This window comes from Dermacentor albipictus, chromosome 9 (genome assembly GCF_038994185.2).
Source record: "Dermacentor albipictus isolate Rhodes 1998 colony chromosome 9, USDA_Dalb.pri_finalv2, whole genome shotgun sequence".
NCBI lineage: Eukaryota > Metazoa > Arthropoda > Arachnida > Ixodida > Ixodidae > Dermacentor > Dermacentor albipictus.
The window spans coordinates 97,076,708-97,097,727 of NC_091829.1; the positions used below are offsets into that span (position 1 = coordinate 97,076,708).

Genomic DNA, 21,020 nt, shown 5'->3' on the forward strand with positions numbered 1-21,020 from the left:
GTATCTGGTACAGACCAACGGGGGAAAACTTACAAATCAGAATAGCACACATTCAGGCGAGTATGTAAACAGGCGAACTAAGCAGGGAACAAAAACAACACAGCACTGCTTTCATAGGTCCCGAATGATCAGAGTTTCGTCAGAGTTGGTGCAAGCACGCATCCGCAGATAAAACGGGCTCCCACCGTGCATTGACCAATACTTCGAGAGCTGACGCCTACACAATAACCAGGGTAAGTTACAGCACTTGTTTCTGCTCTGATCGTAAAGTGTTCGAATGATGTCGCGACAACGCAAGTACTTGCAATAGGGGCGACGAACTTCCACAACTCCAGAACATCACAAAAGACCGTTTGTACATGTACTAACCAGCCAAACAAATTAACCACGGCAGCGAAGACCACTTAAATCGAACATACAGCGCATAAACACCTCGTAAAGGTTTCACCATAGAGAAAGGTTACACCTTGTTTGACAGACGCTCACAAGAAATTCAAGAAATGTCCAAAGCGCACTACCGCCGCCTTTTAAAAATCCAACGGGAGCCAAGCCAAATCAGTAATAAGTTGGCTATTTGGGTGAACGCAACGTACCCGTTGCGTTCACCGGGTACGCCCAACGCCGGCCCAAGGGGCCCGATGTGCTCAATACCGCAAGCCAAAAGTAGCTCGCGGGACAAGGCGACTTGTCGGCATCATCATCACAATATAGACGCGGTTGTCATGCCAACGATCCGCTCGACCGCGTCGACGTCCACATCTGTTTGCAAGTCCAAGTTTTTCGCACGTGACTGCGCCTGGGTGCCTGGGTCGGCTTCGCAAACTGCGCGGGATATCTGTAGCGGGTCCCCTGAAGACGATTTGCTTAAGCACATTGCTGGGCCCCATCGCGCTACTGATCGAGCCGTCGCCTGTGTACGTAACACTGTTGATGTCCAGTTGTGACGCTCTGTTCGTGCCGAGCAACATCGACGAGCCCGTTCACGTGTTCTGCCTGTGATCATGGGAGAAACTCTGGCGTGCGAGTTGGTTGACGCCGGAGCCGTCAAGTTCGGCACCTTCACGCTGAAGAGTGGCATAACCTCTCCGTTCTACGTGGACCTCCGAGTATCCGTGAGCTACCCGAAATTACTTGTATGTATACTTCAACTTGTCGACCTAGCATGGATATTACAAGTAGTCATGGTAGGATTCTTGCTGTGCAGCCGACTTCCACTTGAAAAAGAAAAAAAAAACCTCCATTTCACGTTTCAGCATGACATCGCCGATGCTGTCGTCGCCAAGATCCAAGAAGACAACATCGAGGGCGACCTTCTGTGCGGGGTTCCATACACGGCGCTTCCCATTGCTACGGTGAGGTCACACAGGTGTACGGTGCGAACTTATGTGGCGCTTTTCGAGAGATTTGGTGTTTGCTAGACTTCCCTGATGTTTTGACGGGCTTTATTATTGCTTTTGCAGAATCAGATAGCTGTTGCAGGTCATAGCATTGCAAATTTTCGACGTGGACGCATTCATTTCTCTAACGCTTTTGGAAAGCTTCTCCATAACGTCAAGGTTTAGCATTGTCGAAGGTGCCTGTTCAGCTTTCTGGCGCCCTTACGCTATGGGCGTGAAAATGCCGTGTTTCCAATAATTTCGTTACAATCAAGGATCATATATTCTAAAGCTCTCATCTGTGCAACATGTAGCGGCACTGCGTCTCTGGCTGTTCATGCCTTTTAATAAAGTATTTTGAGAATAAATTTCGAGACAAACCGCATGACTGTGGTCACCATATGTTGGACGAATAGTTGTGAAAATAAATTTCAGGTCAAACCGTATGACTGTAATCACCATATATGCTGGACTAGAAATGTTTGACCATAGCCTATTTTATGCAAGACATCTAATTCCTGGTTCCTGTACTAACTGTGACATAACTATTTAACAGTGTTATGCACCAACTAAGCTGGAATCATAATGCAGCTACAGCAGTCCAAAGAAGGTGCAAGCATTAGTTGTGGAAAAAAGCATTTGGAGAAAAGCCTGCGGTAATCAACTTCGATTGTTTGACCAGTGCAAATGACCTTGCAGAGAATTACAGATGCGAGTAACTTCAGTACTTAGTGTTGCAATAAATCCCTTGAAGAGGAGACCATCGACTAAATTCTTTACAAACTTTTATGCTGAGAATCACAAAAGCGACTTCACTGAGATACTTGAACAGACATCTAATTTATAAATCAGTGCAGATGAGTGCAAATAATGTTTGCATTTATTTTGTACATCCAAATCTAGGTCACTGTTGATGATGCACACAAGTAATCTTGCATTTGGTGACCACTTGCTTGCGCAGTGTGTGTCGATGGCAACGGAGCAACCAATGGTAATGGTCCGCAAAGAAGTCAAGGCATACGGCACGAAACGCCCAATTGAGGGAACCTTCCATCCTGGCCAGAAGTGCATCATTATCGAGGATATTGTCAGCAGTGGATCTAGCATCATTGAGATTGCTCAGGTGTGTTGGTGTGGCTTCTAATACATGGGAATGTGTTGTGCATATTGACTAACATTGTGTTGCCGAGAGTCTCCGGAAACCCGCTTTTGTTGGTGTTAGGTTTTCAGGCAAGCCTGAGCAGTCTAAACTAGAGGAAAGAGTAACACTAAACCAGTTTATGCCAATAAGGTGCTTATTGGAAACTATGCTCATTCATTTGTCAAAGAAGGGTTTATTATTATGCCCTATTTCATACTTAGGAGGCCGCGCTGTGGAAGCTACTCACGTAAGGCAGTCATAGAAGTCTCACTCAGCATGTTTTGCAGCGAAGTTTTTTTTTAAATCCATGATGCTTTCTGTGGTATAACTACTTCACATACTGCAACTTGTGGATGTAAAGTTATGTCAGGTCACGTATTATTATTATTATTATTATCACACGTGCATCTTTGTGCTTTCAAAATGTAATGTACTTTACTGGGTGTTTCACAAAATGCATTAAAAGTTCCTTCAAAACAGGGAAGATGAGAAAATTAAATTATTTCCTTTTGATTGCTCTTACCACACACCCATACACTTGAAAAAAGACCTAAGGTAGTAATTAGACAATTAGGAATGTTAGACTAATTAACCTTTTTTAACCAAGAAAGCCTGGAATTGATCCCAATGGAAGACATGAAGCATGCCATCGTAGGAGCTCATAACCATTTCCAGAATAGACCTTTTTATGGCATGCTCACATGCCATAAAATGGGGGTCTAATGAGCACCTGTCAGCAGTGCTAAATGAAGCAATTTTGCCAAGGTGACCCATTGTTACTGTCTAATTCAAACAAGAATGTCTTCTTTGTTGTTTAGCTGCGATGGCCTTTCATCTCTTTGTGATGCCGGCTGTCTAGTAATCCCGCATGCCACTGCTTTACTTTTTTTTTTTTTTTTTTACAGCTGAGCTGAGAACCTCGTTCACCTGTTTAGTGTGCACACCCCTCTACTCTGAATAAGAATGGGTGACAGCCAAAACTGAAAATTAGGTGTAATAAACAATGTGCAGATTGAATACTAAACTTGGTAGTATGTTCCACAGCTGTAGAGGCAACTTTCAGGTAGTCTTGGTTTATGGTCCGCCTTGTTTAATATTCCATTTTTTACAAGTGAGCATTAGTTTATTTTTCTATGTGAGGTTTAGGGAGAGAAGATCGCTTCAGAGTTTTTCACACAATTTTATTAAAGCATTACAAAAACAATTATTTTCGTTCTGTCTTTGTTATGCAATAATGTCAAGTTCATCATTTCATAAATGTCCAATGCCACGTTTGAGAGGGAAACGTAAAATTTTTTAGTGTGCTCCGCAGTGCGGTGCAAAGTGCTCTGATGAAGCATATCGCTTCGTTGTGATTGCAAAGAAAACACCCACCTAATGTTTTCTTATTTAATGCAGCTGATTAGATTGACTTTCAAAGAGATTGTCACCACAAAGCACCAACCTACTTCACTTGTGATCAATGCGCTCAAATGAGAACGGTATTGCAAGCTACTAGCTCTGGTTTCAGGGGATTGCAACACAGAAACAACAATATTGGGAGTACCCAGGCCATCAATTCAATCTTAGAACAATGTCTTCTTATGAAATAGAAGGAGTATAGGCAAAGCTTCCTTTCTTCTTCTTTCTTTAGAAATAAGAATAAATGAGTAACCAACCGGCAAATACCCTGGCTGTTTCTAAAACCTCGCAATGTGTGTGCGTTTCTCTTATCATACCACTGCGGCAGCAGAAGAGGCACAAATACCTTTTCTTTTAGGAAGCCATGGTCTCTTTGTTTACATGCCACACAACAGCATGGCATTCTGTGAACGAACTCTTCAACAATGGAGGTGATATGTTTACTCCCCTCAAAAGGGGGCAGCTGTTTTAACCACATAGACTGTGCTATTTTCTTTCCATTTCTTGCATGTGTACTTATGTCGTTAGGAGCGCCAAGAAAGAAGCGCTGCATTGTTCTCTCTTTTCTTTCTTTGTTTTTTTTTTTTCGTACTCCCATGGTGCCAACACGGCAAAAGGGCACCTGGGCTAGCCCACTCGCTCGACGCATACTCTTTCCTCATGGTGCGCCGTGTGCCTATGGCGCACGGTGGGATTGCCCATAAAAGGTCTGTTTCAAGAAGTTTACGCTGCCGATGCTTGCAGCCCAATGAAAACTGGCTAATTTGACACAGCAAAATGAAACTGAACAGCCGAAGATAATTGCCACAATTGCCATGCCCTTAATGGACACCCATGAGTGACGAGACTGCTTGGGCCTCCCCCACGGGCGGGCATCAAGCGAGTGTCCCCGTCGAGCCGTCATCTGAATCGCTTCCTGCTCGCTTGATGGGGAGGCACAAGCAGTTACGTCACTCGTGAGCATCCACGAAGGCCATGACAGTTGCCCTATTCGTGTGTTCGATTCCATTTTTATGTGCGAAATTAGCCGTTATTCATTACGGTGTATACATTTGCAGCATAAGCTTTCTGGGATTCTGGAAACGGTTACGAGCTGCTCGGATGGTGTGCTTCAAGTCTCCCATTGGGATGAATCACATGGCTCTTCTGGTTACAAAAGTTGGAATAGCTTGCGTAATTACTTGTCTAATTACTACATTGAGTCATTTCGAGTGCGTGATTCTGTGGCAAAAGCAATCAAGTGGAAATAGTTTAAATATCTCATCTTCCCTATATTTAAGGAATTTTGCAATAACTTATTATTTTTGTTGTGAGCCCAGGGGGTATGCTGTTGCTGCTGCAAGTGAAAGCGTGTTATTCTGCTTGTTCGGAGGTAAAGAGATAGAGATCTCTGTTGCCGTCAGTGCCATAGTTAAGTCATATCGTGCAGCAATCATACAGCTCAATGTAATGTGAGTGTTCAATAACGTGAGTGAGTAATGTGACACACCATTTTTTAGTAGCGATTGTCAGCAGTGAGAGGTATTTCTAGCCACGGCCGCTGGATTAAAGAAAAAAACGGTGCGACCTGCCATGTGAGGCGTGCTGCTATGGGAGCGAACGTGACAGCCGTAGTTGCATTCTCGGCCGCTTGGCTGGGCCGGACGGTGCTAGCTCTCAGGGATGGGATGCATCGGTTTCCACGGGCAACGGCGTTCGAAGTGCGTTCCTCACGCACTTTCTATGCCGATCCGAGACAACAGTCCCCGACTGGCAGCGCCGCGGCGGATGACAGCGTTTTCGATGCATGCGGCAGGTTGCACCTTCTTTTTTTTTATCCAGTGGTTGTGGTCTAGTCTTCGTAGCATTGCCTGCTATTTACACGTGAAGCTCAATATAATAAAACATTGGATATAACAAAGTAAATTAAAAATACCTCACTGATATCAGCAAGCAACAAATACAAGCTTATAACGAGCATCAGATATAATAAAGCTATTTTTGTGTCAGATACGACTTTGTTATAATGAGGCTGAACTGTATAGAAAGAGAGTGCAGTGGAGGATATGAAGGGCGAAACTTTTCTGTTCTAAATGTCTCGCCAAATCCTCAGAACTGGTACATCAGCATAACGTCGTGTTTTTAAGGCATATTTTTGTGTATTCTATAGAATAGTCTGCTTTTATATCATGCACAATTAGGTGTGGCTACATTCCTGAAATGTTCGCTTCATATAGTGTCATCTTGCTGTGGGCTAGATGCTTTATCATAAATGTAAACTGGAACAACCCAACAAAACAAAGATAACAGCTCATGCATCCACCACCGCAGGACAGGCGCTGATTGCCAAGTGCGTTTTAACTAAAACAAAGCCGGGCTTTTTGCAATCTCTGTCCAGCTCAATCTTGTGTACTCAAAACAGTATCAGTTACAGTCTTTTGAGGAAATGGCATGTTTAGAATGAGTGTAACTGATATTGTCCAGTATGTGGGTACACATGCTGGACAGAGATTACAAAAAGCTGACATTCTTTCAATAGGGCGCACTTGGCAGTCAGTGCATGTCCTGCATGTTTGCATCGCCGTCCCTGTTTGCGTGAGTTGTTTCAGCTTATGTCAACAACACTCTCATTGTTGTAAGGCAACATTTGTCTGATGTAATATTTCACTGCTGCAAAGCGCATGCGCATGTGTCACAACATTTCCTGTGCTGTGTTCTCGAGAATAGATCACGCTTTGCCAGACGTTATTTGTTCTGGTTTTTATTTTTCTCATAACCTTTACTCAGGTTGTCTAGAGCACTGTGCACAACATTGCAAGTGGCTGGGTTTGCCATTCAGACATCAGAATACAGTTAAACTTTGTTGTAACTTCGTTACAACAAAGTTTAACTGTATTCGACAATATTAACGATTGATAACTTTATTAACGATTGGCAACTTTTTATTAACGATTCGACAACTTTAACGACAGTAATTTTATTATATTGTCACATAGCGGTGACGGGGGAAGAACACAGCAGCAGAAGTGTGAACGACGAAGCTATCGCATCATTGGGGAAACGTGTGCCCTCAAAAACGGGCTACACTCAAGGAAAAGCAATAGTAGCGAACACAGTCGGTGATCGTCGAAAATCTCATCTGCTGGCCAATCGTGTCGGCTTCTGTAGATGAGTTGTCGAAGTATCTGTAGTAATTGCTGGTGCCCACGTGTCTTCCAGAAAGTACCACGCAATTCAGATCGCGCGCACAATCGTATTACACCAGCTTTGATGACAACAGACAACAGATATAACCATCGATTACATTCCACTAAGTTCCGATCATGCAGGCGCGCCTCGCACTAAGCAATAACTTTAAGTGGTTGGTGGAATGCAGTCCTAGAGGAAAGGATAAGTGAGTGCACGTTTCAATATCTGATATTTGTTGCATGATTATATTGGCAAGAAACAATTTAGATTTACTTTGTTGTATCCGATAATTAGTTACATCCAGGTTTGTTAAGTTGAAGTTCAACTTTAAATGCCATCAGCGAGGTGCAGTCACTGTTTATTATTCGAACACCAGGTGCTGACAGATGCACAGTTAACATTGTTCGAGTCTAACAAAAGAGCGCCCCATGTGACTCACGTGTGGTTTCTCAAGGGCAGCATTTGTTTCTGAAACAGGGACCAGCCAGGACAGCTACGGGAAGCAAACAGACAATGTCATTGCTTGTATGGATGGAATTATTATGCATGACCAGCATCTTGCGCATTGCGTTGCTCATTAAAAATGCTCGCTCACAGGAACAATGTGGAGGATGCGACTCAACAGGGATCGTGGTGGCATTCTAGGGAACCTCTCCTACACCTGCGTTTAGCATTCTGTCGTGCAGTGAGATAATCGCCTCAAGAGGCATTGTGAGTGCAGTCAACAACAAAAGCTTACGGGACGCAGGATTTGCGAAACAGTCGAGCGCATGCGAAGCCAGGACACGTAGCCTTGAAATAAAGTTTTCAGTTTGCATTGTTTTTGCTAGCTTAAATTGACATTAAATTGACAGAGCAGCAATTCACTATTGTCGTGGAACTCACGTCTGAAATGTTTGTGCCTAACTGTACACAATCCTGATGCATACTTAGTGTCCTTAGGTGTCAGACATGCAGCATTTAAGTTACGTAAAAAAAAAAAAACGGTGCACCCACTGTGGTCGCTAAGCGGCTATGACATTCTGCTGCCGAGCATGAGGTTGCAGGTTCAACTCCTGGCAGCAGCAGCCACATTTCAATAAGGGTGGAATGCAACATATGCTTATGTACCTAGGTTTAAGTGCTTGTTAAAGAACCGCAGCCGATCAAAGTTAATCTGGAACCCCCCGCCATGGCATGCTCCTGGCCTGTGCGTTGGTTTGGGAGGAAAAAGCCTGTCGTGCGCGACGCGAGCGCGGCTGCAAAATCAGCAGATAGAAGCGAGTAGTGCGTCCCTGAAAAGCAAGCGAAAACGGACTTTATTTTTGTGTTTGTCCAGCCTCTACGGCTCGATTGCGCACCCTCGCGCCACTTCCCTTTCCCGCACACAACGCGATAAGATTTTACAGAGTCAAAAAGGGAAACGGTATCTGGCTGCTGCTGTGCGACCGTGAGGCCACCACAAGCCCATAATTTGAATTGGAAACAAAAGTTTCTGAGGTGACTTTCTGTGTCTCCTCCTTCGCACAGTTTTGCTGTGCTCTGGAGCTATTTTGCTTAATTGACATGCGTGGTTGTTCACTTGCGCAGACTTGAACATGGGTGATGCTAAACGGCTAGGTCATTATGGAGTGCCATGTTTTCTTTTAATGCGAGAGCATTATTTGCCTAATCGCACCCACTTTGGCCTCGCTGAATATCTGTGCGGCCTCCAAATGATGATTGCATAAAAAAAAAATTTAAAAATTTGGTCACTTGCAAGAAACTAAGCTCAGGCCTGCAGTTTGGTAAGCTAGTTACCACCCTCAGTGTTATGCTAACAGCTGACAAAGGGATGCAAAATTGTACGTATCATGCTTCAGCACCTGACATCCCATGATAACTGTCTCGCGTACGAACTTGATAAAGTAAACAACGTTGTAACAGACGTTGCATAAAGTATGTTTGTGAGTGTTGTGCAAACGCTCTCTCATAACTTGGAGAAACATCTTAGATGGGTTCTGCTTGAATTTTTTTTTAGCTTAAGCTAAAGGCTTAAGCTTTTTAGCTTAAGGACACCTTCAAGTGAGCTTGTGCTGGATCAGTTGGTTGTATTGCTTCTTCTAAGTAGTGGACCTTCGTAAAAGCAATGCAAGCTTCGATTGTCTCATTGTCCTGCTCTGGGTGCACCCTTCTTGCGCCACAAAGCCCTCTTGTTTCAGTGGGGACTATAGTTTACTGAAGTACTCACAGCTGATTAACTTAAGAGCGTGGCATGGTCTGCAGGCGCTTTCCACAGCTGGCCTGGTGGTGACCGACGCTGTGGTGTTTTTGGACCGTGAACAAGGTGGAAAAGAGAACCTGCTCAAGTGGAACATTCAGCTACACAGGTAAGGTTCCTGCTTTGTCTGGGTTGGGTGTTCCCTTTCTTAACACCAGAAAGCCCAAACACTTTTCCACATAAAGAAAGAAATTAGAAAAACTCATTCACACTTATTTTTGATTATGGAGAGAACATTCATGCAAGCAAAACAATAAAATGTTTTCTGACAGAAAAGTTATTAATATGCATAGCAATTAATCGCAGTAAAATCTCTGTAAATGGGAATTGCTTACTTGTAATTGCCTCTTAAATGCAACAGCCTTATCTATATTAGTTGGTTCTGTATTTGGGCAATGTAAAAAATGTTTTTTTAATTGGAACCAAAATTTCTGCAACTCTCTGTAAACGGAACCAAAGAATCCATGATAGAGTGCATAAGCGCGGCTGAATGAGGATGCAGAAAGAAACAGACGTACAGAGACTGTGCTATCTCTGTGTATCTTTCTTTCTACGTCCTAGTTCAGTCGCGCTTATGTACTCTATCATGGATTCAAACCAACTAGCCCACCAACGTGTTTTAACCAAAGAAGCAAGATGTTAAGGACTTTTCCAGAAAAGAGCAGGATCTGAAGCGTAATTTTTGTGACACCTGCCTTCTGTACAGAAAACCATCTTTAACACGCGGGGGCAAAATCTCAAGCAAGCAGAACTTTGATAGCTTTTTAAGGCACACCATGTACAGACCTGGACAGCTTCGTGGCGCCGCCACTCCCCCCGTAAACAACCAAAATAAGGACAACCAAAATTTCCGACGCCTGAACAGTAGGTCGTTCAATGATTTTAGACTCGGCCCTGCATGAACTTATTCAGCCACCGACTGGAGCAGTAAAAGCTAAGTTTTGACACGTTGCCAGCACCTCCTCAAAACTGAAACTGGTGCCACCTAGTCAATCCAGTAGCCGTCAACCGTGCTCAAACCACGGGAGAGACTAGCTGCTACATTGACTTCTTTGTGCTGAAAGGCCAACTGCAAGGAAGTTTCACTCGGGCTAAATTGACTATAAATGCATAGCATGTACTATCATTGTAACCTTGGCTCTGCAGTAAAACACGCTGTGCAGAGGAAGGCCTAACACACCTTTCCTGTCCCAGTTTTCAGAGCGTGCACCGCACCACAGCAGGCAAGTGTGATGCAGACCAGTCAACGCACACAAAGCATGTAAACTTCACTTTGATGAAGCTGCACAGGCTACATTTCGCGAGCACGGTGGAAGATCAGCTTGCAAAACACTTTCTCAGGATGACTATAAGTACTATAAGTTGCAACGGTGCACGAAAAGCAAATGTACGTTGTATTCAAGGGCAATATTCTTGAGCGATTATTTCCGATGGTATATCATCTTTTGAGACATTTCATGCGTCTCCAGAATGTCCGCGTCGAAGTTGGCCAATGAAAGCCTTTCTGACACGGCTCCAAAAACACTGCCAGCAGGAACTGCATTTGTCGCAAAGGAGAATGCAGCGTGACAGCCATGGCGTAGATGCGGTGCCAAGCGATGCTGCCACAGCGAAACGGGTGAAAATTTACCGTAGCCAGAGTCCGGCCGTGACTTTATGCGCACTTTATGACGAGTCTCAACCGCATTTCATTCTGTACTACAGATGGCAATAGTTCACTCGGTCTAAGGTAGGTAGCTAGGTTAAAGGCATGGATCTGGTGTTTCCAGAGTGCCAGGCAGCGGCCGACGAAGCCAGGTAAGCCATGCCCGTGGCACTAAGGTCGCTAAATTTTGCTCTCTATAAAATGCAGCGCGTTATACATGTCCTGCAGCAGCATGGTGATTGGTTGTCATCCAGCAAAAGCACACAAGTGCATGGCGAACGAGCACTTTTTTTTTTGTCAAAGGCGCAAACTCAGCTTGCTCGCTTCAGTGAAGCCAAACTAGATAGGTCAGCATGCTGCTAATTAACCAACCTAGCGGGCGACGCACTCTGCTCCAGTGGCTCAGGCGTGAGATAGGACATGTTCTATTTCCACGCCAGCAATGCTAGACTGTAGAGCATCCAATCTTCGCTGACGTAGCATAACTGCGCTCTAACACTGCTCTAATGCTGCTCTAACTTTTGGCTGAAGAGTTTGCAACAATTCGCAACTCGCCTGAGCTGCAGAAAGCGCCACCTGCCATTCCTTTTGCAACATCTGGCCATGATGAGAGACTTACTGCCTCAGAGCCAAGAGTGTGAAACCACGCAAGGTGAGCTGAACTCTTTTCAGTCTCCCAAAGTGCGCATTTCCATTTGCGACTTTGCCCCAGCTGTGCGGAACACTGCGGCCTGTCTTTTGATGCCCGCCTTGGTTGACGAAGGCGATAATAAATGCCTTCATTTAACACTCGTGCATGTTCTCTCCCTTTGGCATGATCCTGTGGTGGTTGCAACTTATTGCAATATTTGGGCTAAGGCTGACAGCTCTGACTGATATGGCTGCCAGTCAGTCGGGAAATTGGAGCAATTGCCAGTCCTGTTGGCCTAGTGCGATCCAGAATATGGACCGATCGCACTTGCAGATTGAGCCCCTGTATTTTCAGTGTGCCTGACCATTCCAAAGTGAGTGGCCGAGCCAGCACCGTATTTTGCCTGGCACTCCTGGAGGTTCTATGTTGAATGGTCCAGCTTGCAAGGTGGCATTGAGAAGCCACCCAGGTGCAACTTGCCACCATGTGTCCACGAGTCAGTAAGCATCAGAGAGACCAAGCAAAAGGCAAGAAGTGCTCTTGATGGCTACCTAGAAGTGCCACGTCTGAACAGATCCATCCACGTCCTACTTCTCAGGGGCCCTGTGGAAAAAATGTAGGGACAGGCCTGCACTAAGAATAAACGTAATTGGCTCTTTGTGCCATTTTAAGGGCAGATGATTAATAGCACCTTTCACCAGGCCATAGATATGTCTCTGCCTCCTAGTATAGGTTTCATGTTCTCTGTATGTGGTGAGTTTCCTCTCAATAAAGGCCATCAACAGCCTCTCCTGCACCGACAGCGAGCCACTGGACATAAGGAGGATAAAATAACCCCAAATCATGACCAGCAGCACTGCACAACTGTGGAAGAGCTGATATGGCACACCAAGTCAGATCTGAAATTTGCTTGATGGCTGCTGGCAGCAGAGGCGGGGACCATGCAGAAAGCCCCGAAGCATCAAAATTGTCATAGAAGACTCCTGACAATGCACAACTATCATCATCATGCAGCATCCCAGCATGACCCTGTCGGGACCAGATCAGTGCAATGGAAGACAAAGGCTGCTCCCTGATTGACGTGGACTTCATTGTCTTGGTGGTGGAGTAGTCGGCCCCCTTCGGAAAAGCCCCGTGTGACGGTGGCCCTTTTGCGGCCATAGGGTGATAATGAGGCGGGATGTGAGGCTCCGCATGGACGTCGATATCTCAGGAGCAGCTGCACTCGGTTACCATGCAGCGGTTGCACGTGCATCATAAAGAAAATTGCATGGGGAGAGGGCGCGCTCACCGCTTCGTCTGCCTTTCATGCCTTGCTGCAGCCAAGGCACCTACTTTCCTTTTTTTTTCTGTTTCATGGAAGTGAAAAGACTGCTACTTTTCACAGGCTTTCGGAGACTCGTACATGCCATTCCCCCGATGCCACTTGGCCTTTAGGCTGAAGGGTTTGCATTCAGCCACAGCTTGTCTCAGCCGTGGAGGCTACTGCCCAGTAGAACGCTTGCAGTGCATGGCCATCGTGAGCAACTTACTGCACCTGGGCCAAGAGCTTGGGGTGATAATAAACGCCTTCAGTCTGAAAGACATATGCCTGTCTATTGGGCTGAACCTGCCATGGTTGCAACTCCTTGCAAATCACGGGCTAGGGACGACAACTCTTGACCTTTAGGGCTGCGGGGATAGCTTTGGCGAGTGTGTGCCACTCTTCTGGCCTGGTGATTATCAGAGAAGGGACCAGTCGCACGTGCAGGTTAAACCCCTGTAAACTGTAACAACCGATGCATGGCACCATGGTCTATTTGTATGTGCAGAAATGGTTGTACAGACACATTAAGGTTTGCATGACTGCTATCGCTGTGCACAGAATTAGAGAAATTTCATAACATAGCCCAAGATGGCGGCACACGTGAAACAAAATGAAAAGGAACTGGAAGCAGTGTCTTGTCAGATTCAACAATTGTTACTACCAAATGTGTTTTAAAAAGAATAGCCAGAAACATTTCATTGAGCCACGTGGAAAAGTTGTTTTTATAGACAGGGAAGAAGTTGAAGAAAACTGCCATGGTGAATAACTTCAAAAGGGAGAAGACATACTATTCATTGTAGCAGATCACACAAAGAAAGTAAGGCAAGGTAAGATCTATTTGACAACTATACCTTTATTAGGAAAACATGGGAGATTTATGAACAATATGATCTTTATTGTTCATACTATAAGTTTCACATCTTTTTCTTATAAACATTTAGTTGTCAGAGAGGACTTGTCTTGTCTTCCTTTCTTTGTCTGTTGTCTCTTGTGTGCATGCGCGATAGATACATTCGAACTCAATCGGCCTGCTATTCTTTCAAAGGGGACAAAGCAGCGACATAGTGCGCTATTTCAGCAGAAAATAGGCAGTTTTTCAGAGCTCTAAAGCGGGGCCAATGATGACTCGGTGTTGTCCAATATAAGGTCAATGTCTCCAGTGTGACCCATTAGTCAATGTAGTGTATGTTTGCCAATGCAGCCAACGTTTAGTCTTTATTGGCCCTGGTTATTCTGTCTTTTCAATAAGGAGGCTTCTTTCTTTTCCATTGGATGCACTGTTCAGCATTGTTCAGCGAGCATATGAATAGCATATAGACAAAAAAAAGCATTAAGTATATGCTCTGTGTATTGTTTCTTGCTATCCCCCCCCCCTTTTTTTTTGTGCCTTGAGCGTGACACCATCTAATTTCATAGTCACTGCCTTGTTGAGGACTTGGTGACAGTGGTTGTGAATGATGATGCAGCATCTTTCGCATCACGACCATCATGAAGAAGCTGGTGGCCAAGAAGCGCCTGAGCGAGGAAATGGCCAACAAGGTGGCTGCCTTCGTGCAGACAGTCAAGGCGCCCCTGGTTCCTTCCCTCGTTTTGCCTTCTCCCAGCAAGGTTGGTCACGTGAGAGTTTACTGTTGGGTTTAGTTTGTTACACAGTCATTTAGAATGGAAGACAAACTTAGGAACAGGAATAGGAAGACAAACTTATCATGTCTATCTCTCTTGTTTTTTTGGGAGCCAGGGAAGTTGGTTAGGGACCATGTGCATGTCGTTGACCTTTGACGGCTCCTCATCAAGCAACATCCTAACTTCCGAGACAAAAGCCTTTTTCAAAACTTCCCATTTGCCTGTCTTGCTCCATGTGCCCTGACCCTATGCCTACAACTTCCCAATCTGGCCACTCGTTGTGTAAATTTAAATCCAGTCCATTACAGTTTTATTTAAGAGTACTGAATGTGAAAATATGAGTTAGCTTGGATTCAAGTCGAACCTTTGCATGCCGCGTCCCAATACAATTGACACAGTGAGCCCGTGGCAACAACAGAGTATGATGATGTGTGAGCTATTACCTCAGAGCTTCTCCAGTTGTGCATTCATACAAATTAGTTATGACTAGTATTGTTATTGTGTTGACATTGTTGTGCTTACTCCTTTTTCCTGGTCAGCTCGCATTTGAGGAAACGATGAACTTCCTTTATCAGCTTGTCATCGAGGCAATCATTGAAGCATCTATAACCACACTGGTGGTGAAATGGTAAGGCCTCGTGTGCGGGAGGTCCTCGGTTCGAATCTCAGTGCTGCTGAAAACCCACCACCTTTTCTTATGCGTAAAGATGTACCACGATCTGGAATTTGGTTGTTTATGTAGGTTCTCATCTCGAAAGGAGGCCCTCTTAAGATTTACGAAGGTCTCTGGGCACCCCTTGTCCCACTGCAGCTTTGGTGAAATTATCCAGCATCCGGCACTGCTGTGGGAGGCAGACAAGAGCTGCCATTGGTGCTCGGCAACTACGGGGAGCTCCTGATGCTTGGAAGGACACCCACCTATTGGGAAGTTGGCAGCATCTGAGCGCAGGACCCCTTCTTACTGCAGCAATGGCCTAGTGATAGAGCATCAGCTTTGTACGGCGGAGGTGCTGGGCTCAAATCCTGGTGCCACCGGAAGCCCACCGATTTTTCTAATGGGTAAAGATGTCTCCAGGCCTGGTGCTCAGCTACTTGTGGGTGTTCGAAACTCGAAAAAGGGCCCCATGGAGATTATGTGCATAGTCTCTGGGTGGCCTTTGTCCAGCCACGGATGACCTTATTGAAGAGCGTCCGCCACGCCTGTGAGAGGCAGACTAGAACTGCCGCTAATTACCTACCCGTAAAATTGGTACACGCGTGCTCCTGGCCAGGTGCTCCGCCATTATGGGACCTTAATGCTTGGAAAGGGGTTGTTTGTCCTGAGCCTGAGGCTGTTCCTACGTAATAGGTCCTTTGGGATGCTACGTGGGAAATGACCGCCATGGGAGTGGCCCAAGTTTCCTTTTCTTTGGTTGGGGGGGGGGCTCACAAGGGTTACAAAAGGATTTTGAAGGTGCAGGCTCCTTTCCCGTGTGCATCCCCCCTGAAGAAAGCCAATCGCCGGGACGTGTGTATGCTTGGGCCCCTTTTTCGACAAACCAGAGGGTTCGCAGCGGCAGTGGGAATCGAACCTACGAAATCCCGCAGCTGAAGTGGGCGCTCTACCACTGGGCCACAGCTGCTGTAAATTCAAGTGAATACGTACAGTGCTTCGTACGATTCTTTGTTGTTTTTGACTGCATTTCCCTTCCCTTGTGCGTTTGTTTCGTTGCAATGCACTGGGCGGTGCCGCATTGGTGCAAGTTATAAACTTGAAAAGTATGGCTGCCACATACAGTAACCAACCTGACATAATGGTTGGCGTACATGGTGCAGTTGTTGGAACTCGTGCGACCACTAGCTAAATGTTGTATTGTTTGTTTTTCAATATGTGTCCCGACAAAGTGCATTAGCTTTGGGATGTCACCATAATATGAACTGTACTTCATATACCCTTGCAGCATAGAATGACGTTTTGTGACTTCCTTCTGTTGCAAAGAAGTGGTACTGCATGGGGATACCATCTATGCATCGTAAGCAGTTTTCTTAGGAACATTACAGAGTCTCTTAAAGGATATGCCTGCAGCCTTCACCACGTTAGGACATTGCAAACAGAAAATGTGGTGCATGGATCATGCAACCACAATCATTTACACAAAGTATTATACCACCAAGCCTAATCGTAAGAGCAGAAACTTTGCGAGAGCCTGCATGCACTTCTTGTTACAGCTGATCTTCATTACCATGACAATACCAAAGATGCATTCTGTATGTTAGAGAAGGAAGTGTTGGCACATTGGACGATGGTCTCTTAAAGTTCTCCAACCCAGTTTCACTGCACAATCAAAATTTATTCTTTACCACCGAGGCAGATGTTATGTGCTGCAATGGCTACTTCTCGCGTGAGGCAGATGGATGCATGGCTCCTCATTTTTCTGTTTTATCTACCTAACTAGTTTTCTTATCTCTTTATCTATGCTTTAGCGAGCGCTTGGTTCTCTACTTTGGCACAACTTCCTGTGTGCGGTGCAATAGAAGATGCTATGGTGCATCTAAGGGCTGCCTTGGCGACGGGCTGTACTCTCACTGTGGAGGAGCTTTCACCCTTTTGCTGTGGCATTTGAGCAAAAGGAGCAAGAATGTTAATCAATGTAGAAGTTTTTGCAAGTTGATTAATCGCAGTGAACAGTAGTTATTTGGAGTTGGCAGATAAGGACACAAAAAAAGTAAGAAAGCAGGACATATGAAGCCCTACTTCAAGCTCATTCCTGCTGATATTTCCTTGTCTTGATCATTCATACTTCAGGACCTGTGAGACAATGCCTTTTGATGGTGTGAAACATTTAGAGGGGTCCTTAACCACTTTTATCGAAGTCGAGAAATGCATTTGAAGTTCAAATAGACAATTTCAGAAATGCTTTGCCGCAGAAAGTACTTCAGTGCGTTCAGCAGAAGCGGAGTTATTGGCAATCAAGGATCGCCTGTGATCCTTTTTGTGATACTCCCTGTCCTTCTTCAATGCCTTGCACTACGAAGGCTACGGCAGAGTGGGGTGGTGCCCACGGCATTCTGCCTACTGAACGTCACCATGGTGCGCAGTTCGAATTTGATTTGGATGTTCACATAGACTCCACTACTTCAGATTTTGGTGCCTACGAGGAGCCAAGCTCAGAGGCTATCTCTCAGCTTACGGTTGAGCTCCCAGTGTCTCATCCCTTTGCTGTGCTACAGTGTACTAGATAGCTACGTGCGGCTATTCTCGCACCAAGTGAAATGAGTAGTACATTTCCTTAGACTTATCTCTACGGCAATCACACAATTTTCGAGGGTCGAACAAACTTTGTTTTCATCTTCGCTCATGCGAGTATGGCGGCAGCGCGCACATCGGCTAAGCGATGGATGCTGCACTCCTTATTTGTGTTGAGACTTCCTAACATAACGAGCATCGACCCCGATGGCGACACACCTCGAGGGTGTGCAACTCGGGAAGCGGATGACCTGTTTGTCAGATGTTGGCACTCGGTCCTTGAGTCACGTCATCCACAGATACCAATTGCATCACGCTGTGGTCCTCGGCAAGCCGCAGGAGTTCAGCGAGAGCGTGCATCTCAGCACCCCGTGGCGGCCACGTCATATACGCTACACTGCAGACGCACCCAACGTTCTACATGGCTACGTGCAACTGTAGTGGCTTAACTATGAACACGACAGGGTTGGAGTGCATCATTGAGTTCATGTGCTCCAGTCTGGCCATGCTATATGATGGGGACCAGCTTTGTTCTGCACCAGATAGTAGCACATCCTAATTGCACATTTTGCACAATAGTTCAATACGAAGCCAACTCTGCCAAGGTGTCTAGCCAGGAGTGAGCCTGTGCTAGCAAGCATACATCTGATCTGACGTTAAGTTTACGATAGTCCAAGACTAGTTGAGTGTCTAAAACTAATAAGAATTAGTGAGACCCTGTGGCTATGACACCGATAAGCAGTGTAGGCAAATTTTCATTCCTACAGTGGTGGGCGCTGGTGAGCGTCAGCAGATGATGGTTGGCAATAGTGCAGTAGTTGTACTTCCAGAAGTATGTAATTCATATCAAAATTCAAAATGCAAATTTTCGCTCTTTATTAAACTGCGTCAATAGATATACACTGTAACAGCAGGAAGAAGCACACTGATCCAAGCACCCTTCTTGATTGATGTCGGCTATAGCAGCCACCTATGGAAGCCTGCTATATGACGAAATAATGGTACCCAAAATGAGTGAGGAGAAGGCTTCTGTTGAAAAGAGAATGTTTGAGAGAAAGGTGACTCTGCACTCCGCTGGCGAGTTCTACGGGTCGTGCACGACTGCAAAATTTACCTGAGATGTTCACAGCAGCATATTCTATCCATGGACTGTGTCTTTTCGCCAAGCCCGGGCGGTGGTTCAGGACCCTATTAAAGTGAAGCTTTGTTTGCCTCTTCTTCAGGGCTGGGCGTTCGTTGCCGTTTCCTCGCCGGATGTATTTGTGGTTATAAATAGACAACTTTGGCCGCTGGGTATGGGCCCGAGTAGATGACTGTCTGGCCTAGTACAAGCCCTTGTGACCAAAAGAGTATGACACCTTAAATGTACTTAAACATACATTTAGACATGTATTTCACTTTGCATACACATGTCATCAACATCCTTCCCTCGACAAGTATCACACATCGCCTTTGTCCTGATGACGTGAGCAGCCAACAGCGACAAGTGACAAGGCCATGCTCCTGTCATTTGCTACCGTTGCTACCTGGCTAATTCAATCGAGCTTCGTGCCATTTATATTGCAGCATTGCATTGTACTATCTGCGTGTTTTTTCACACTGTCTTGTCACAATCTTTGATAGCGAGCTGTTTCAGTTTTCACAGTGCCATGGCATACTTAGTGCGACTCCTGTGTCTTGTCCAAGCAGGAGAACTATGCCCACCGGAGCCAGGTCGCTCGCTGCCTGCTTGCCAAACACCTTCTGGGTCTGATGGACCAGAAGCAGACCAACCTGGCGGTTGCCGTCGACGTCACCAGCACCGACAAATTGCTACAGGCACGAAGTTCTCCCACATATAAAACAAAGGCAGCCTGCAACAAAATTTTACTTGGCTAAATTAGTTATAAATGAGTAGTGCATGTTATCAAAGCAATCTTGACAAGGCAGCTTGTCTTGTCTAATCGGGTAATTTTTTTATTAACCCTTACTTAAGTAGTGTCTAAGCAGATGACGCGAGCACTTGGTAATTAGCAAATGTGACACAGGTCACAGAACATGGCCTCTGAGATCATCAGTGTGCCGCCGGATCTCGGAGGTCATGCCCAGGCACTAGGCTAGTTCTCAGTGTTTTAGCGGTCTCCTCGATTTGGCTGCACTTCCTGCACTGGTTCAGGGGGTGCAGCACTCTAGCACTCTATTTGCCAGTGCAGCTAGCGCCACCTGCACTTTGGCACTCGATTTGACGTCGTGCTGCACGAGTTCATGTACACTTTGGCACTAGACTCTCCGCAAGTTCTTTTCTCGTGCACGTAGTGCAAGGCTCTTGATAGCAGACGACACGTGCGGTTCCGGGGCCATGCGGGTGTTGGTAGATGGCGTCGACGGCGCCTGTTATTAGTAACGCAGCACGGACGCCAGTTTTCTTCAGGGTGTGTACGCAGCATCTTGTTAAGGGCGCTTTCCGGGTTCAGCTGCTGCTAAGTGCACTGAAGGCCGGGATTTTACCGCAGGTCACAGTCGTTTGTATTAATTCTCACGAACTTACCGCTACCTCGACGTTGCGTTTACGCGAAACCACATTGGTCCGTCGTTTGAAATGTTGTGCCATATACGATTCAGAAAGGTGTGTAAACTGCGCTTGGTCATGCTTTCTGAATAATGATGCCGAAGTTGAACTAATTTCCAGGTACTAATACATAAATTCTTCCCACAGGACAAAAAAGGACATTGCGCACACATTTACGCTCGCGGCACACACCAACAAAAGAAAAGCCACAGTCGCCCAGTCGCAGCAGACGAAGGCCTGTACAGTAAAGTGGAAAGTTGGGCGAGTTGGTGAGTGATCATCATACCTTGCTGGTGAAGCAGCGCACTGACACGGACACAGTGAAGACAAACAGGAAAAGACGACACTCTGTCTTCACTGTGTCCGTGTCACTGCGCTGCTTCACCAGCAAGGTATGATGAAGGCCTGTACGTTCCTGCACTTTTGTCCTCAATTTGACCGCTGCACCGAAAGCGCTAGTGTCACACTACACTCAACTTCAAGAACTGGCGCTGTACTGGCACGACACTTTTCTGAACTAGTGCAAAAATTGCAGCCAAATCGAGGAGACCTTAGGTTTTTAGTAATTTCTGAAGAGGAGTAGTGAAATAATTTTTTTTCACATTTTGGTGGCAAAAACATTTTTGCAAACTTTCTATGCCACATCCACTCATAATTAAGCCATAAAATATTGCGTTGAAGCCACTTTGTACTGGGTGTTTTTACAAAGACTTTGA

General features: G+C 45.6%; 1 protein-coding gene across 1 annotated transcript in view; it reads left to right on the top strand.

Annotated features, from left to right (window-relative positions):
• The first annotated feature begins 664 nt into the window (after nt 1-664).
• The window catches only part of LOC139049539 (uridine 5'-monophosphate synthase-like), a 39,244-nt gene continuing 18,888 nt past the window's right edge, over nt 665-21,020 (top strand). The window contains exons 1-6 of the mRNA XM_070525080.1: nt 665-1,133; nt 1,254-1,352; nt 2,338-2,499; nt 9,331-9,434; nt 14,374-14,515; nt 19,446-19,574. Coding sequence (XP_070381181.1) covers nt 1,002-1,133; nt 1,254-1,352; nt 2,338-2,499; nt 9,331-9,434; nt 14,374-14,515; nt 19,446-19,574 — 768 coding nt within the window. The 5' untranslated portion in view covers nt 665-1,001. The remainder of the gene's footprint in view (nt 1,134-1,253; nt 1,353-2,337; nt 2,500-9,330; nt 9,435-14,373; nt 14,516-19,445; nt 19,575-21,020) is intronic.